General features: G+C 36.1%; 1 protein-coding gene across 3 annotated transcripts in view; it reads left to right on the top strand.

Annotated features, from left to right (window-relative positions):
• Nucleotides 1-16,506, top strand: part of CSMD3 (CUB and Sushi multiple domains 3) — a 697,991-nt gene that overhangs the window by 262,690 nt on the left and 418,795 nt on the right. Inside the window, exon 7 of one of the 3 annotated variants that reach the window (XM_086465682.1) lies at nucleotides 7,732-8,040. The exons of the other annotated variants lie outside the window; for them this stretch is intronic. Coding sequence (XP_086321808.1) covers nucleotides 7,732-8,040 — 309 coding nt within the window. The remainder of the gene's footprint in view (nucleotides 1-7,731; nucleotides 8,041-16,506) is intronic. 3 annotated transcript variants of the gene reach the window in all.

The raw sequence follows: 16,506 nt of genomic DNA, 5'->3' as shown, positions 1-16,506 counted from the left end.
TAGTATAGTGAGTCCCACTTACAGTTGTCTGTATTAAGGACCTTTGGCTTTGTTTGGTAAGTCTGTGGTTGGGTCACATTTATCACAAGGACTAATAAAGTCCTGCATCTTGAATTAATCCTGAATAAACAAGTAGTGAATAACCCTATTTGCTCTCATATTTTGAACTCAATCTTTTTCTTAGGAATTAATGGATTAAAATAGCTGCTAAACAGTAGCTTTATTTCCCTTTTATTTGTCTTCTGAACAATTTGCCACTTTTCAGCTGTTCTTCCATTGTGCACGTTAAAAATGTAAATTTAGAGGATAGTCATAAGCGGGCCATACTCTACTTAGATTTCAGTATCAAGTGGAGTACTGACGAGGTCTGTCCTCGTGCAAGTTCTGTTTAACATGTTTGAATCAGTGAAGGAGTGTAATCTCACCAAAATGTCAGTCAACAGTCGATATAGTTGAGGACAGGGTTGCCATCCATAGGGACACAGACAAGCTGGAGGAATGGACCAACAGGAATCTTATGAAACTCAGCAAGGGCAAATGTGAAGCCCTGCACCTGGGAAGGAAGAATCCTTGGCAATAGGACTAACTGATAGTAAGGAGCTCTGCTCAAAAGGCTGTGTGGGTTGTGGCAGACAGCAAGCTGAATGTGACCCAGAAGTGTGCCCTGGCAGCAAAGAGGGTTAATAACATAATGAGTTATATGAACAGAAATGTAGCCAGTAGATCAAAGGGAAGGGTTATTGTCTATTACTCAACACTTTTGTGACCACGGCTTGAATAGTGCATCAAGTTTTAGGCCCCATGACAGGGAAGATGAGTTCTTCACTGGAGCAAGTTCAGCGGAGGGCCACCAAGGTGGTCGGGGGCTGGAGCACTTACCCTATGAGGATAGGCTGAAGGAGTTGGGCTTTTTCAGCCTGGAGAAGAATGGAAAGCTGATAGCAACTTCCAAATGCCTGCAAGGAGGTTATTGAAAAGACAGAGCCAAGATTTTCATGGTGGAGCATGATGTGAGGGTGAGAGACAAGTGAATAAAGTTTAAACAAGATCTTTGGGACAGATACAAAGAGAAACTTTTCTTCTGTAAGGGAAGTCAAACATTTGAGCAAACTGCTTGGGGAGATTGTGCAGTCTCTGTCCTAGGAGATTTTCTCCAGACACAACTGGATAAAGTCCTGAACGGCTGGTCTGACCTCATGGCTGATTCTGCATTAGGTTGTTGCGACAGCAAGAGACCTCCTGAGGTCCATTTCACCCTGAGTTATTCTGTGATCCTGTGGATCAGAATTGGTTTAATCCCAATTTTATACAAACCAAACTCACAATACAGACTGTTCACTCTTTTTTGATCAGTTAGACTGATCACCTAATCGGCATGGTATTATGAACCACTGGGAAAATAAATAGAACATTTTCTTGTTGAAGCCGAGAAAACTCAATAACAACTAAGTGTTATTAAGCAGGTATTCCTTATTGCGGCGCTGGGCAACACAGGGGATAGCTCCTTCCATACGTGCATGCCCAAGCATTAGGATTCTTGCCTTGTATTTACAGCTTTCGTGTTTATTCATTACATTTCTAAGAAAAGGTTTGGTAATTCTAATTATTTCCAGAAATTCATTAACATAAGTTCCTCCCATAGTCCTGCCTCAGTCCGCCCAAGTTACACCCCCCCGTTGGGGGTCCTTGGTAGTCGTTGGAGATGAAGGTCCGAGTCTTCTTCATGGTTAAACTTTTGAACTTGTCCTGTGGCGCATGCCCTGTACCATCCTGGGTCTTTTCCAAACTACAGGAACAGCTCTTGCTAGCTGCCCTCCCTGTCTCTCCTGCTTAGTCTTCTGTGTTCCCTGAACTCCACAGTCTGATTGGAGGATTCCACCTGGTGTCCTTCACTTGGTGGATTCTGCTTCATTCTTATCTTTAAAGTGTTAGTTAGTTAGTCCGCTATGGATATATGCATAACAGTTAGTACTGTAACGGGTCTGTGTGGCAAGGTTTTGGTAGTGGGGGGGTTACAGGTGTGGCTTCTGTACGAAGCTGCTAGAAGTTTCCCCTATGTCAGATATAGCCAATGCCAGCCGGCTTTAAGATGGACCCGCCGCTGGCCAAGGCCGAGCCCATCAGCGACAGCGTTTTTCGCCTCTGTGATAACGTGTTTAAGAGAGTGAAAAAGTTTTTGCGCAGCAGTAATTGCAGCGAGTGAGAGGAGTGAGAATATGTGAGAGAAACATCCTGCAGACACCAAGGTCAGTGAAGAAGGAGAGGGAGGAGATGCTCCAAGCGCCGGAGCAGCAATTCCCCTGCGGCCTGTGGTGAAGACCATGGTGAGGCAGGCTGTCTCCCTGCAGCCCATGGGCGGTGGAGCAGATGACTGCCTACATCCCGTGGAGGGCCCCCAAGCCGGAGTAGGTGGATACCTGAAGAAGCTATGACCCCATGGGAAGCCTGCACTGGAGCAGGCTCCTGGCAGGACCTGTGGCCCGTGGAGAGAGAGAAGCTCACGCTGGAGCAGGTTTGCTGCCAGAGACCCCATGAGGGGGGCTCAAGCTGGAGCAGTTGGTTCCTGAAGGACTGCACCCCATGAAGGAGACCCACGCTGGAGCAGTTCATGAAGAACTGTAGCCCGTGGGAGGGACTCACACTGGAAAAGTCATGGAGGACTGTCTGTGAGAGGGACCCCACACTGGAGCAGGGGAAGTGTGTGAGGAATCCTCCCCCTGAGGAGGAAGAAGCGGCAGAAAACAACAGTGTGATGAACTGACCCCAACCCCCATTCCCTGTTTTCCCCCTGTGCCACTGGCGGGAGAAGGGAGGAAAATCGGGATCAAAGTTATGCCCGGGAAAGGAGGGAGGGGTGGGGGGAAGGTGTTTTAAGATTTGTTTTTATTTCTCATTACTCCTCTCTGAGTTAATTGGTAATAAATTACATTTCCTTTCAGTTGAGTCTGTTTTGCTCGTGACGGTAAATGCTGAGTGATCTCCCTGTCCTTATCTCAACCCCCACAAGCCTGTTGTTATTTTTTTTTCTCTCCTCTCTCCTGTCCAGTTAAGGAGGGGGAGTGATAGAGTGGCTTTGGTGGGCACCTGGCATTTTGTCCAGGGTCAACCCACCACAAGTACAAATCGGCCTCACTCCCTATCTCTAAAGGCTGGTCAGCAGTTTTTTCTAAAAGCCAGTTTTCTAAAAGCTAGTTAGCCATTCTTTATTACAATGTTCATTAGTTGTCTCTGAAACAAAAGCAAATTTAGAAAAATCTTAAGCTTTTGTGAAATACTTCTTTATGAATCAACTTCTTTAGTTGCATTTCAGATGTTTAATAGTGGGCTTTCAATTTAGTCAAGTTTTATTTGCTGTGCTTTCAATCTGTGGAGTTAAAATATTTGGCTTGTAATAACAGAAGTTACAGTAACATATTTCATGTCAAAGCTTTATTTAAAAATGGCATTGTGCCAGAAATAGTTTCTTTCAGTCCAGTTGATGGTTAATATCTGAAAGCATGGTAATTTTGTAATTTCACAGACACTTTAATTTAGTAAATTAGTTGATTTTTCCTTAAAATCCTATGTTTGAATCCTGCTAAAACATAATTCTCAGTTGTATCTTGTAAGATAGAATGGTAATTAAATATTAGTGGTTAATTATATAAAGTTTATAAGGGGAAAAAGGCCCCAATCTTAAATCATGCATTAGTGCATGTTGACTAATCACTGTTACTTTACCTTGTGAAAGCTTGTGTTGCTGGAAAAGAAAAACAATTCTGGTTCAGTAGGAGACAACAGCCACAGCTGAAATCTACATTATAATCTGGTATCGAGCACAACATGTTAACATAGCACAGAGCTCCAGCTTCTAAAATCAGCATAAACCTCAGGTTGTCTCGTCTGAAACTAATTGATTTTGGTTAAGAAAACAACTTTTTTTCTAAGGTGAGAGAGATTCAAATTAAGATCTATAACAAGAATTGCATTTGTCTGATTCTGCTTTTCCACATATGCTAACTACTGTGACAAGTTTTTTTGTGCCTAGAGTTTCTAAAAGTTGTTAAATTTTAATTTAGTATTGGTACACTACTTACATGAATACATTTTAAATATCTGTACTGATTGGAGAGGGAAGATACATTGTTCTAGTATTTCCCATTTTAAAGGAAAGCTTTCCCAAGTTAGCCTTCGAAAAGGGGAAAAAAAAAAAATCAATAAAAAGCATTTTCACTGTCTTACATAGTTTTCTGCCTTAAATTTTTTGCTGGTGGATGCATTTGCAGAGTGAGCAAAAGTATTCATTATCTCCCTAGATTATTTTATTCCCTCAGGGATTGCTTGTAAACAGTTAATGCTTTAGATTAGATCCTTTGCTATTATGTTTACAACAGGAACCCTGTGTATACTCGTAGCATATTGCGTATGCAAAGTGTTTGCATCTAGCACAGTTTCATAATCTATTTTTGGAGCTTTGTCTCAGGCAAATGTCAAAGGCTCTTGCCTCTTCCCTTTGCTAAAAATGATGCTGGAATCAGGAGCAACCTCCACTCCTATATAAATAGAAAGGCTTATGGGTCTTCCATATGTTTGCGTTATCCCAAGTTTTAGCAGTTACAACACTTTTGAGTAGTCATCATTCAGACTAGTTTTCTCAGCTGAATTGCTCTGTAGATCATAAGCTTGATCTCCTTCCACTTCTATATAGTTGAGAATTTTTGTGTAAATACTGCTTCAAGTCTTTCCCCACCTAAGCAGCCTCATTTGACAAGTGAAAGGTCCTCAGTGTTAGTGATTTAGATTTTTCTCCATCCCCAGAGACTCACTTACAGGAATGGTTCTCCAGTCTAGTAGGTCTCACACTGCTTTATTCTGGGCTGGTCAGTTTCTCTTTCTTTGTGAACCCATGCCACAAGCAACTCTTTTCTGTCTCCGCATCCATATTTCTTCCTCCCAAGGTGTGGCCTGGCAGTTCCTCAAGCCTCAAATTTTCTTTGTTGCTGATTGTGAATTTGAAGTGATGACCTTTGAGTTGACTTCAGCTGACTGAGAATTGGTGGTTTAAATGTTATTGAAAAAGCAGAAATCGGTCTTCCTTTCTTCCTTCTTGTACCGTTTTTCATTGCAAGTTGTTGTTTTTTAATTATTTTTTTAATCAGAATATCAAGGGAAAATAATATGGGGGTGTATTTTTTTGGATCATGTAGGAAATTATAATGTTTAAAATAGTTTCTTTGACAAATTGAAATGTCAGATTGACTGAAGTGGAGAGTGTTGCATGGCCCATACAACATAGGTGTTTTAATTGGTCTAAACCTGTTTTCATAGAATACTAAGACACCAAAGTTCATGCTCTACAGATTACAAATTATATTTAAGCAGAAATAAATCTGTCTATTCTGTGCAGTAGCTGATACTTACCAGATTGTTTAAGACAAAATTAATATTATGTGTTATCTTCTGTGTAAATCCACCACGCTGTTTACCATTTAGTGATCGTCTGCCTGACTTCTTTTTTTGCAGTGTAAGTGGATGTGGAAGCCTAACAAGTTAGGAATTTTGCTTAAAAGTTGCCTCTGTATCAAAGTAGTACCATATTTTCAATGTGTAAGCTTTGACGCTCTAAGTAAGCATAATTTTGCTTTTTTCTTTTGAGGTGAACTTTCTCTTAACTTGTTTTCATTTAAAGTGGCATGCCTCTTTATAGCACTAGGACATAGCATGCCATTTGACTGAGACTTTGAATATAATTTTACTTTGAGCTTGATACTGGGAGCAGGCAACTGCCTGTTCTTGTGCATTTACTTGCATAATAAAGGTGCGTCCACATAGATTTTCCTTTAGTAGTAGCGGTTAAGTTACATGCAAGTTTTCTTTGTTGTAATCATTACACTGTTCCAAAATAGCTCTTGACCATGCATTTGTATTTTCTGTGTTTTAATCTTGATACCAGTCTGTCAAAACTTACTGTATCCTGAATCATAACTAGTCTAGTCTTTTGATATTATTCATTGTTATGAAATTTTCTCCTTTTTCTGAAATAAAGAATAAAATATGTCAAGATGTATTTTAGTTACTTACACTGTCATCATAGGACAGTAAGTAGTTTTTGGTTCAGTCTGAAATGTAAACCTGGGATCTTACCTGGTGCTTTTAAGGTTGTTTAGTTTTGCAGGGGGAACCACCGCTGTATGATGCCAAAGTGCTGTACTGCAGGACAGATATTAAGACGTTAAATGTAAGATAGCAAAAATATGTACCCACAGCAGCCTTATTAGTTGTATGTATAATGCTTCAGTATTCTATTATGGCAGTAGTTTTCTTTAACAGTAGCTCAAAATAAAACATTTTCAGCCTAAAATTTCCTTAGTAAACAAGGGATGTTATTGTCAAGATGAAGTATTTTTGACATTAGGATCTGTTCCATTTATTTATATACTACATTTGATAATTCTATCAAGAGATTTGATATATGTTGTTTATGAAAGGTGCTATATACTGCTCAGATCCTCTGGGAGTCTTATTTCCATTTTCTAGTGTATACACTATTCTAACAATGCAAAAACTCTGGTTTGTTTCCATCCTGTCATGACCCACTTCACTTAAAGAACAAGTGTCAAAAGTCTGTGTCAGAGGACAGCTTGGAAGTAAAAAGAGAAGTGTGGAATATTATTGTATGAATAACTGTTCAAGAACCCCTTAATCGTTATTATGGAATAAACCCCCTAGATTTTAAAGTTACTAGCATAACATAGTACAGTTCATGATACATCAACTTTGTTTATGCTAATTTGTTAATATGAATTTTATTATGCATTGCCCAGTCATTTTTTTGTTCTAGTCAAGATGGAGTTGCTACTGTGTTAGATATTCTAAATGTTCACAGGTGAGAGACTTAGCTTCCAAACATTTGCAGTCAAATCTGGGGAATGGGGAAGGATGCAAAGGTTAATAAAATATTAAAAATTCCTGTGTGGTTTATATATTTTTAGCTACTAGGCAAGTTAGAAGTGTTAACTTGATATTTTCACAAGCAGTGCATGGACAATTTTTTAACTCATCAAACATTTTATGGGTGAATTTTTGAGTAAAATAGTCTGGAATTGGAGAGCAAAAAGAATTACAGATGCAGCCATTGTCCAATATCAACTATAGATAACTATGCTTAGATGTTTTGTTTAAACGTATACCTTTTTACTATCCATCTACCCTTGGACTTGTATCAAGTCTAAATGAACTTTTATAACCCTGTTAAGCTTTGAAAATAATCAAATGTATGAACATATTTGACAGCCTTATTAGCAATTGTAGTATGGAAGCTTCGCCTACTTACCTAGGTTACTAAATAATGCTGCTGTTTCACTTCTGGATAGGGCAGTTATCACTTTTCTACATGTGGGGTCCCTTTTAATGACATAGCTGTATATTTTGCTCTAGCCGTGCTGATTTCAGGACTGAGTTTGCAGGGGTGGAAATTATGTGCTGTCATTCTGAATGATGCAAAAGTTGATATTATAAGCTTTTGAGGACATTTAAGACTAAGCATGTAATATCACTATAATTACAAAATGTTCACCAACATTAAAATGTTCCAATTACTTCAAATTTTTAAATAAAGCATATTGACTTTCCTCTTTTCATGTCAGTTGTCTTTACTATGTTAAACAGAGAGAAATTTAATCTGTTAGGTTGATCAGGAAAACACAATTCAAAAGAAAAAGTTAGCATCCAGTGCTACTGTGTGTCCCACAGGTTCTTCCACTTTGATCAAAACTGCCTCCACTGGTGAGTTAGAGGAGCGTATTGCGGCCACTACTGGTGCTATTACTGTTGCTAGCACATCTGCTGATGTTGCTGTATCCAGTGCAGTGACCACCTATACACAACCTTCTGAAGAGCAGCAAGTGCAAGCTATGAATATAAGAAAATCAATTCTGGAGTCGGCCACTTCCAAGGAAGCACTCTCCTTTCATCAAGGAAACTTACAAAGCACGAGACGACGACCAAGAAATGCTGAGCAGATAGAAAGAGCTAAAGAACTTGCAGTTGTTACTCATAGAGGTATTGGATATTATTTTACTTGTGCCCATGTAGTTATGGACAAATATTTTGTATAAATTAAAAGTGAAAAGTCAGGTATCCAGTCAGGAAATGTAACTGAACCAAATGGGAAAGGGATTAAATATGCTTAAAATTGAGTTCTAATGTGGCAGCCAGATGGAAAAATTAAAATAATAATAATATCAACATAGTAATTTAAATCAATTTGATTTATAAAAAAAAGCAAAAGGGAAAGAAGGAATTTTCTTTTGATGCCACTTTATAGCTTATATCATTATATTTCACTATCAAGCCTAGTGTGAGATTTGATGAAGGTTTAGAGAACTGAGACTAAAATATTAATCTATTCTGCATATGTGCTTAGACATAATCAACTATAGCATTAAAAATGTACTTTATAAATAGCTGCTTTGTTCTAAACTAATCAATGATGCCGTTATAATTGTCTCCCTTATGCTTAAATCATCAGAAAAATTTTGGCTTTTTAAAACATCTGTACATTTTTATTCTATCAAACATGAAATCAATGAATGAAGCAAAGATTAGAACACTAGGTTGAAAGTATTAAAGTAGTAAAGCTAAAGGTTTATGTTCCTATATTCAGAAGGTTTAACCCACATGTTAAAGTACTAATGATGAACAACACTTGGAGTATAAACAAAGCATTATTTGTTGTGTTAAAAGGTAAATGTCAGTATCTGAAACATGAGGCTGAGAAGCAGTGATGCTGGAATACCTTAATTCAACCAGCACAGACATTCAGAAACAAATTGCATGTGGTATGTTTTTACAAGTTCAGGGAAGGAATAGCTTAATTTTACAGGTTACTTCTGTTAAAAACTATTTATTACATATTTTTAATTTTTATTGTATGCTAATCTGTTGTTACATGTTAATCTATTGTGCATGAAGAATTTATAAAGAAAAATAAATGGAGGAGGAACATTTTTGTAACACAAATAATTTATAGAAGTCTCATTATATGGTTGATATTGTGTAAAGACTGGTTTAGATTGGAATCTATTGTCCTGCTGGATCAGAGAGTAACCTAGTCAAAGTTATTGCAGCTTCATTTGCTAAACACCTATTGAAACAGCAGGGCTGCAGTTCTACAGAATTTTAAAACATGTAATTTGAGTAGGATAACTGAAAAACAAACATTTTATTTGGTTTGAATATGAAACAAATCATTAAACAGCTATTTGTTTAATTTGTATTAATTTCAGTACAAATCTGAAGTATTTTCATGGTTATCAACTGGTATAAATGAACTAATAGAATTTGGTTTGTACTGGTTGTGTGGCTATGCATTCACTTCATCTTTGGTCATGTTAAAAAACCAGGCTTATTTTCAGTTATCAGGGAGTATCTGAGGGCCTGTTGTAGTCTCTTCCAATTTAAAGATGTGAGAGTGTACAAATTTGGCTGTAATTGTATATCTACTGTTTATAATCATTATACTGCAATGTCCTCTCCACTGTTTTCTCACTGACCTTTTCTTCTGTGACTTCTCCTTTAATATAAGATATAGGTAAGGCACATCTGAATTACTTTGTCATATTGAAATGCTAAACCTTACATTATGAAAAAAAAAATTAGAGGAGAAGATACTGCTAATATAATCTTATGGTACTTATTTGTCACATGTTAAAGTAGTACCACAGACAGTAAAAGCCCACATACAGATGAAGCCAGTCTTGTGTAGACCTTACTGGAGAAGCATAAAATCACAGAACAGTTTGAGCTCAAAAGGACCTTGCTCAGAGCCTGGTCCAACTTGGCCTGGAATGTTTCCAGGAATGGGGCAGCCACAATTGCTCTGAGCAACCTGTTCCAGTGTCTCACCACCCTCACAGTAAAATTTTCTTCCTTGTATCTAGTCTAAATCCATCCTCTTTTAGTTTAAAATGGTTACTTCTTGTCCTAGTGCAACAGGCCCTGCTAAAAACATTGCCCCATCTTTCTTATAGCCCCCCTTTAAGTACTGAAATACTGCAATGAGGTCTTCATGGAGCTTTCTCTTCTCCAGGCTGAACAACCCCAACTCTCTCAGCCTGTCTTCACAGGGGATGTGCTCCAGCCACCTGATCATCTCCGTAGCCATAGAAGAAAGTCCATACCTAGTTATGTGTGCAGTTTATTCCCTTATGACACATTTAAAATCTTGATTTTTTCTAGCGTTCTTTATACAAAATCTTAAGTATTTTTTACTGTATCATACCCACAGAACAGTATATGTGTGTATGCTATTAAAGTACGTATTCATATCTTGAGTAAAAAAATTACCATTTTTCTTGGCAAACACCAATATTTGATAGTATAATAGCCATAAGAACATATCAACTGACCCTTATTTAAAAACCTGTAATGGTGTTCCATAAAATATTCCTCATTACAAAGACATGGACATATTTTGAAGGAATGCTTGTGAATGTGAGGCTATTATTGACTGACTTGAAGAAATTTCTATTATGGGGAGATTCCACAGGTGTTTTTATGGAGTTTCCTGTAGGTTTCTGTTGAAGTATTTTAACCTCTCTTTGACAATGAAATATGTACAAAAGTATAAAAACTGCTTGTCTTGCCCTGTATATTAAATTAGTATGGAACGATACGCAAGAGCTACTTAAGAAGTTTATGTAAACTCCTTTTTTAATTCTTTCTCTAATTAATAGTTATTAATAATTGCTTTTTACTTTGGAAATATATTTTTTTCTTGTGCTTATTTAAGAATTATGCCCCCAAATATACACAAATTAATACTTGAAAAAAAAATACAAAGTTTTACTAGACCTTACTATATTGCATATGTGTATATTTAAAATGGTAAAAATATACTGTACATATAGTCTTCATTGTAGGCTTTGAGAGTGTTGCTAGTGAGATCAGAATAGTGCTGGTTTATGATACACTGGCATTGATGCGAAATATTAACTACAGAATAAGAATCATACTGTTGGCTTCTATAGGATTGTTCTGTGAATAAGATCTTTCAGAATGAGTAAACAGTATCAATACTCTTCCCCTGCCAAAGCCAGCACATTCTCCGGGTGTTTTTAGTTTGGGTTTTTTTGGGGGGTTTTTTTTACAACTGATTTTACAAAGTATATGTATGAAAGAGTTGTATAGAGAGAACTAAAGGTGTCTATATAAATTAAACTGCTAGATGTAAATTAGTCTACCACGCTTGCTATCTGGATTTCAAAAATAATAGTAGGTTGTGTCAAAGGCTGGCTGAAGAACTTTTCTAAGCTTATCAGGTGGAAATCCCAGAAGAGAAGACATTGTGTTCTGACTATTTAGGAGAGGAAAAGGAACTGTAGACACATTTGTTGAAATATTTCCCTTAGAGGTAGGGAGTACAAGTATCATTTTAAAACTGAGTAATGAGATCCAATGGGGACTACTGTACATGGTTATAGTTCCTTCATCAAAAAGATTTCAGACTGAATCAGATGAATAAAAGAATTATAATGGTGTTACATTGTTCTGATCATCCCACCTTGCAAATCAAAATGTAAGATAGGATGAAAAGATAAATGTTTCAGGAAGTTAATGCCAGTATGTGGAGAACTTAAGGACAAATGAGTATATAATATATAAATAGATACATTGGGGAGCGGAGTGAGAAGAGTTCTTGTTGTTGGAAAGATGAAGCCTTCTGGTAGGAGCAGGGAGTAGATGAAGCGTGAAAAACTTACTTTCAAGATGCAGCTTGATAGGCTAATGAAAAATATATTTAGATATGATAGCTGGAAGAGTAAACGTAGCATCTTTTGGGTCATGAGTTATAATGAAACCAATTGCTCAAACGCAGGAAAGTGTATCTCTTCTTCTATTCAGAAGTAGGGGAAGAAAAAAAAAAAAGAGATCCCTAACCACTTTCATTCAGTTAAATCTAGAAGATTCAAATGCCAAGCATTCCGTAGCAATTCATGTGGATACTACAGTCACAGTTTCTAGTATACTCTGTCTTTAGGTGTGAAATGAGGAAGGAAATTAAATGTGGTTTTCTTCCCCTATTTATTTTATGTTTAAGTATTTAAGTACTGATACTTTGATCATAACTACATTAGTAGAGGATAATCTGACATTTTGGTCTTTTCTACTATCTGTGTTTCACACACTAAGGATTCAGACTTTAGTAATGCTGTTAGTGCTGTTCAATTGTTTTGTAATTCATATCAGCTGCATCTGTTCTTAAGGCTGTAGAATTTTTATTTCAGTATATGCAAACATGAGAGATTTTAGAACTTTTTTTCTTGTGAGCATTTTTATAACATGCTTTTACTGTCTAAAGATGTGTTAAGTGGCATTTGGACAATGCCCTTAACGTGCTTTAACTTTTGGTCAGCCCTGAATTGGTCGGGCAGTTGGACTAGATGATCATTGCAGGTCCCTTCCAACTGAACTGTTCTATTTTATTCATGTTCATTTTAATATGGAAGTACACATGCATCCCGAGTAAATACCCTTGAGAATAATGGGAACCTTACTTCTGGTTTCAGTGGTAATAGAGAACAAGGAGTACAAGGATTTTGAAATAAATCTTAACATGAAAGCTGATGCTGTTGATATAGCAGAGGTATCTATTCCCTTATATATTTGAGAAGAATCCTTGATCTACTGGTGCCAAACGTAATAAAGTCTGATACTCACTTTTGCTGACATATTACATGTCTGGGAGGTTTAAAAGGACCAGAAAGATAGTTTAAATAATTTTACAAGTGAGAGTAAAAAAAAAATAAATATTTTTAGAGACTCCCTAATTCTACTGAAGGAGTACGAAGTGGACTGAAAATGGAATATCTCAAATCAAGTTACTGGAGTTTTGCTCTTCAATGTAATGAACCTGGACTTTGACCCCAGAAATAAATAAGAACTAACTATTGCCACATGAGAGAAACTCAGTATAAACAATTTATATTAGCCATCCTATTCTAACATTGTAGTTAGAATATAAAAACAAATTTATTATTAGTGCAATTATACATTACTTGAAAAATACATATATTAACAATGGTTGTTCTCTAATTTGGAAGAATTATTTAAAAGAAAAATTTGACATACATATAATGTAGAATAGAATAGAAAAACTGAATTTTTGTCCACTTTGAAGACCGTCTGAGTAAACTATATTTCCTCATCCTTCTTAATTCAATACTGATATATGGAATAACCTATGTATACATACCTGTAGCTTGTATAAAAATAATTTTAGCAGTACTTTTTCTGGCTGATTTTATAGTTCGTCATCTTATTGCAGTACTTTATTATACAAAGTTGTTCTTTATATTATTTGGGACTTACCTGAGGAAGTAAAATATTTTAATATATTTTAGTGAAAATACTGTAAAGTGGGTGGGTTCCACATGCAATTTTGATGATGTAAGACAGTAACACTTAAACTTCTAGTTTTGCTCCATGCTAGTTATACTTTTCAGTTGAGAGAAGAGAGTTTCTTCCATTATGTGGCTCATCAGTGTGCTTTTAACTGAGATAAGAACCCAAGGAGAAATTTTCAAATGCATATTAAATCATACATAGCCTATATATGATACTGTTTTCTGAAACTTGTCGTAGGTTTTCATCTATGGATAAAAAATGAACCCGAGAAGCTGCACAATTAAAATGGAAATTCATCATATTAAAATAAAATCAAAATACATTAAATTTAAATATGAAAGTGAAATGCACACATTAGGTTAGAATCATATGCCTATGGCATGTTTCATTAAAGTATACAATTATGTTAATTAAATTATTAGAGCATTTAATTTTATGGACAGAATTTTACATTCATTCTCATTTGCATTTTCTTGCATTCTGAATAAAATTTTTTGACTGTGAGGTAAGACTAAAATAGAGCCTCTTGCCAGAAAAACTGAGATGCCCAAAAGGAACTAAAAAGTCAATTTTTATCTGTTTAATAGATCGTAATGAGTAACTTTGTTTAAAAATCCGTACTTTTAGCAAGGAGGGACAAAGTCGTTTTTGCTATTTCAGTCATTCTATTTATTATCCACCACCAAATCATGTTTAAAATTTTGTAAGGTCAAGAAACAAATATTTATTAGGTATTTTACTAATGCAGAATGTTAGTGCAGTAATACAGTAATGCTGTAGTAATTTGAAGTATAAATCTTCTATAAAATCTGCTTCGGCCAGGGCACTTTCGGGTTGAAAGGGGCAGGGGTGGGGGTGAATAGTAAAAGAGAAACTAAGATCAGCTCATGTAAAAAGCAAAAATATTAAATAGTATGAAAAGTAGATGATTCACTGCTTTATAGTCTGATTGTTCATCTTCTGAATGGTGGTTCTTATTTAAGAAATCATTAACCAACAGAGTTGATTCTGTACTACAAAAACTAATGAAAAGTCATGTCCTCTAATACCAGCTTTTGAGGTGCGGAAAATCTGTAGAAGATAGTGCTACATTAGTCAGTGTATTTGGGGTCACAGTGAAGTGTATTTGGGTAATCACTAAGTATCTAAACAGGTTGCTATACCTTCCACACACACCACCACCACCCCACCCCCCCCGATTTGTGCCATCCCTTGAAGTGGGGATCCCTAAGATATCTGGACATCTAGCACTTGTGTTGTCAGAGTTTGGAAATTCTGGATAACTAATTGCATCACATGCGTAGCAAACATGAAGTGAATGCATAAAAAAAAAATGGAACTGACCTGTACATGAGTAGTAAATTCAATGCATTCAGGCTGTGGATGTGTGGTGCATGTAGCTCAACTTCTAGAGGAAATACAATGAATTAGATACATGCCTAAGATAAATTTGAAGTATCATGCGTGATTTATTTGTCATATCTGCACATGATCCCCAAATGGCGGAAGTCCAGAGAACATCAAACTCCTGTTTCTATCACTAGAAACATCAGCTTCTGCAAGTAAAATCTGCCATTGTTGGGTATAGAAGTTCTTGAACAATCAGTGAATTACTGGTTCTGCACCAGTCGGAATCAATTCTAGACTGTATTCTAAACAAATTTCTTCTGTCTCTTCAGAAAGCACTTATTAGTTAATTACTCATTGTTTCTAGGGTAACATAAATCAAGCAAACATACTTATTTAGAAGATTGTGTAACTCTGAATCTACAAGTCTTTTTAGTGTCAGCTTACGTTCCCTAACATCTGGTCCCAAATGCAAAGTAAACAAACAGTATCAATTTCAGTTTTCTAAGGAATTTTGGGAATTCAAATTCAAAGGAATGATTAACTTTTCTGTCTTGTGAGAAAAAAAGGAAAAAAAAAATAATCCTGAGACAATGTAGTCTCAAAGACTTTCACCCCAGAGTTTCTTTTAACAGTTATTTTTGTTCGAGACACAATCAAAGAGAATCCTTTGCAGTTGACTTTAAATGTTGAAGATGAGAAACAGAAGAATATAGGGATTGTGAGGGGGCACAAAACCTTCCCTTTATTTCCAGAGATATTACGTATTTTCTAAAACATATTATGTGAGCATTTATGTATATGTAATACAAACATTTAGGTATAGTCGAATAAACAATCTACTGCCTTTCTTCACATGGTATTATTTTTCTGTAGATCTCACTTAAGAAGAGCTGTACGTGCAATCTTGAAATAATAGCTTTGATACTATGATATTGTTCTCCATCTCCAGTAGCTGAATGGTAGTGAATATAATGTGAAGAAGGTTCAGGAGAGGGGAGGGTCTGTTTCAGTGCTGGAACTACTTTGAGCTACACCCAAGGAAAGAAGTATGTAAGATCAGAAGAGGCCCAAGTTTCCATGGTTAGTACTCTGTATAGTTACTTGTAGTAATGCAGCCTCAGCACCTGTTTTGTGTAGAATGGTGTTGTTTTAGTTGTCAGCATTTTAAGTGTACCGCATACTTGGTTTAAAGGTTTACAAAATGTAGACAAGACAAGCTGGACTGTTTCTTTACATAAATGCTGTTGCATAACTAAAATAAAGACATTTATTTGTGGGTTGTCAGTGTTTTAAATAGATAACCTTCACATGCCTATATACCTTGATGCTTCCATATTGTAAAAGCAAATTTTGCATCTTGGAAATTTCTCCTGTAGCTCTCAGGGTATATTTTTCAATAAAGCCAGAGTTGTGTCAACTGAACAATCTTTTCTTCATTCAAAATTAATTTCATTTCTAGTGTCTGACAGCTTGTTATATTCAAGGTTGATAGGGAAATTATACATCTAAGTGTTGCTTTTATAATATAAATGTTTAAAACATATGTACTTACATTCTTTTTTACCTGAGATCCTTTTTTAATGCAGTACCTAATCTGAAGAGTAAAATGCAGTAATTGTCTAGATTAGTCCTCTTTCACAAGTTTGTATGTGGGCTGTATGAATATGAGTATGCATAAATACACAAATTACACAACCTTTTTATAAAAAATAATTAAGACAATATTTTAATTTTTTCTGTCTGTCTAAAACTTTGCCTGTAGGTGTTTCA

Source organism: Leptosomus discolor, chromosome 5, assembly GCF_034619465.1.
Source record: "Leptosomus discolor isolate bLepDis1 chromosome 5, bLepDis1.hap2, whole genome shotgun sequence".
NCBI lineage: Eukaryota > Metazoa > Chordata > Aves > Leptosomiformes > Leptosomidae > Leptosomus > Leptosomus discolor.
The sequence above is the reverse complement of the archived record's forward strand: the minus strand, read 5'-3'. Positions and strand labels throughout refer to the sequence as shown.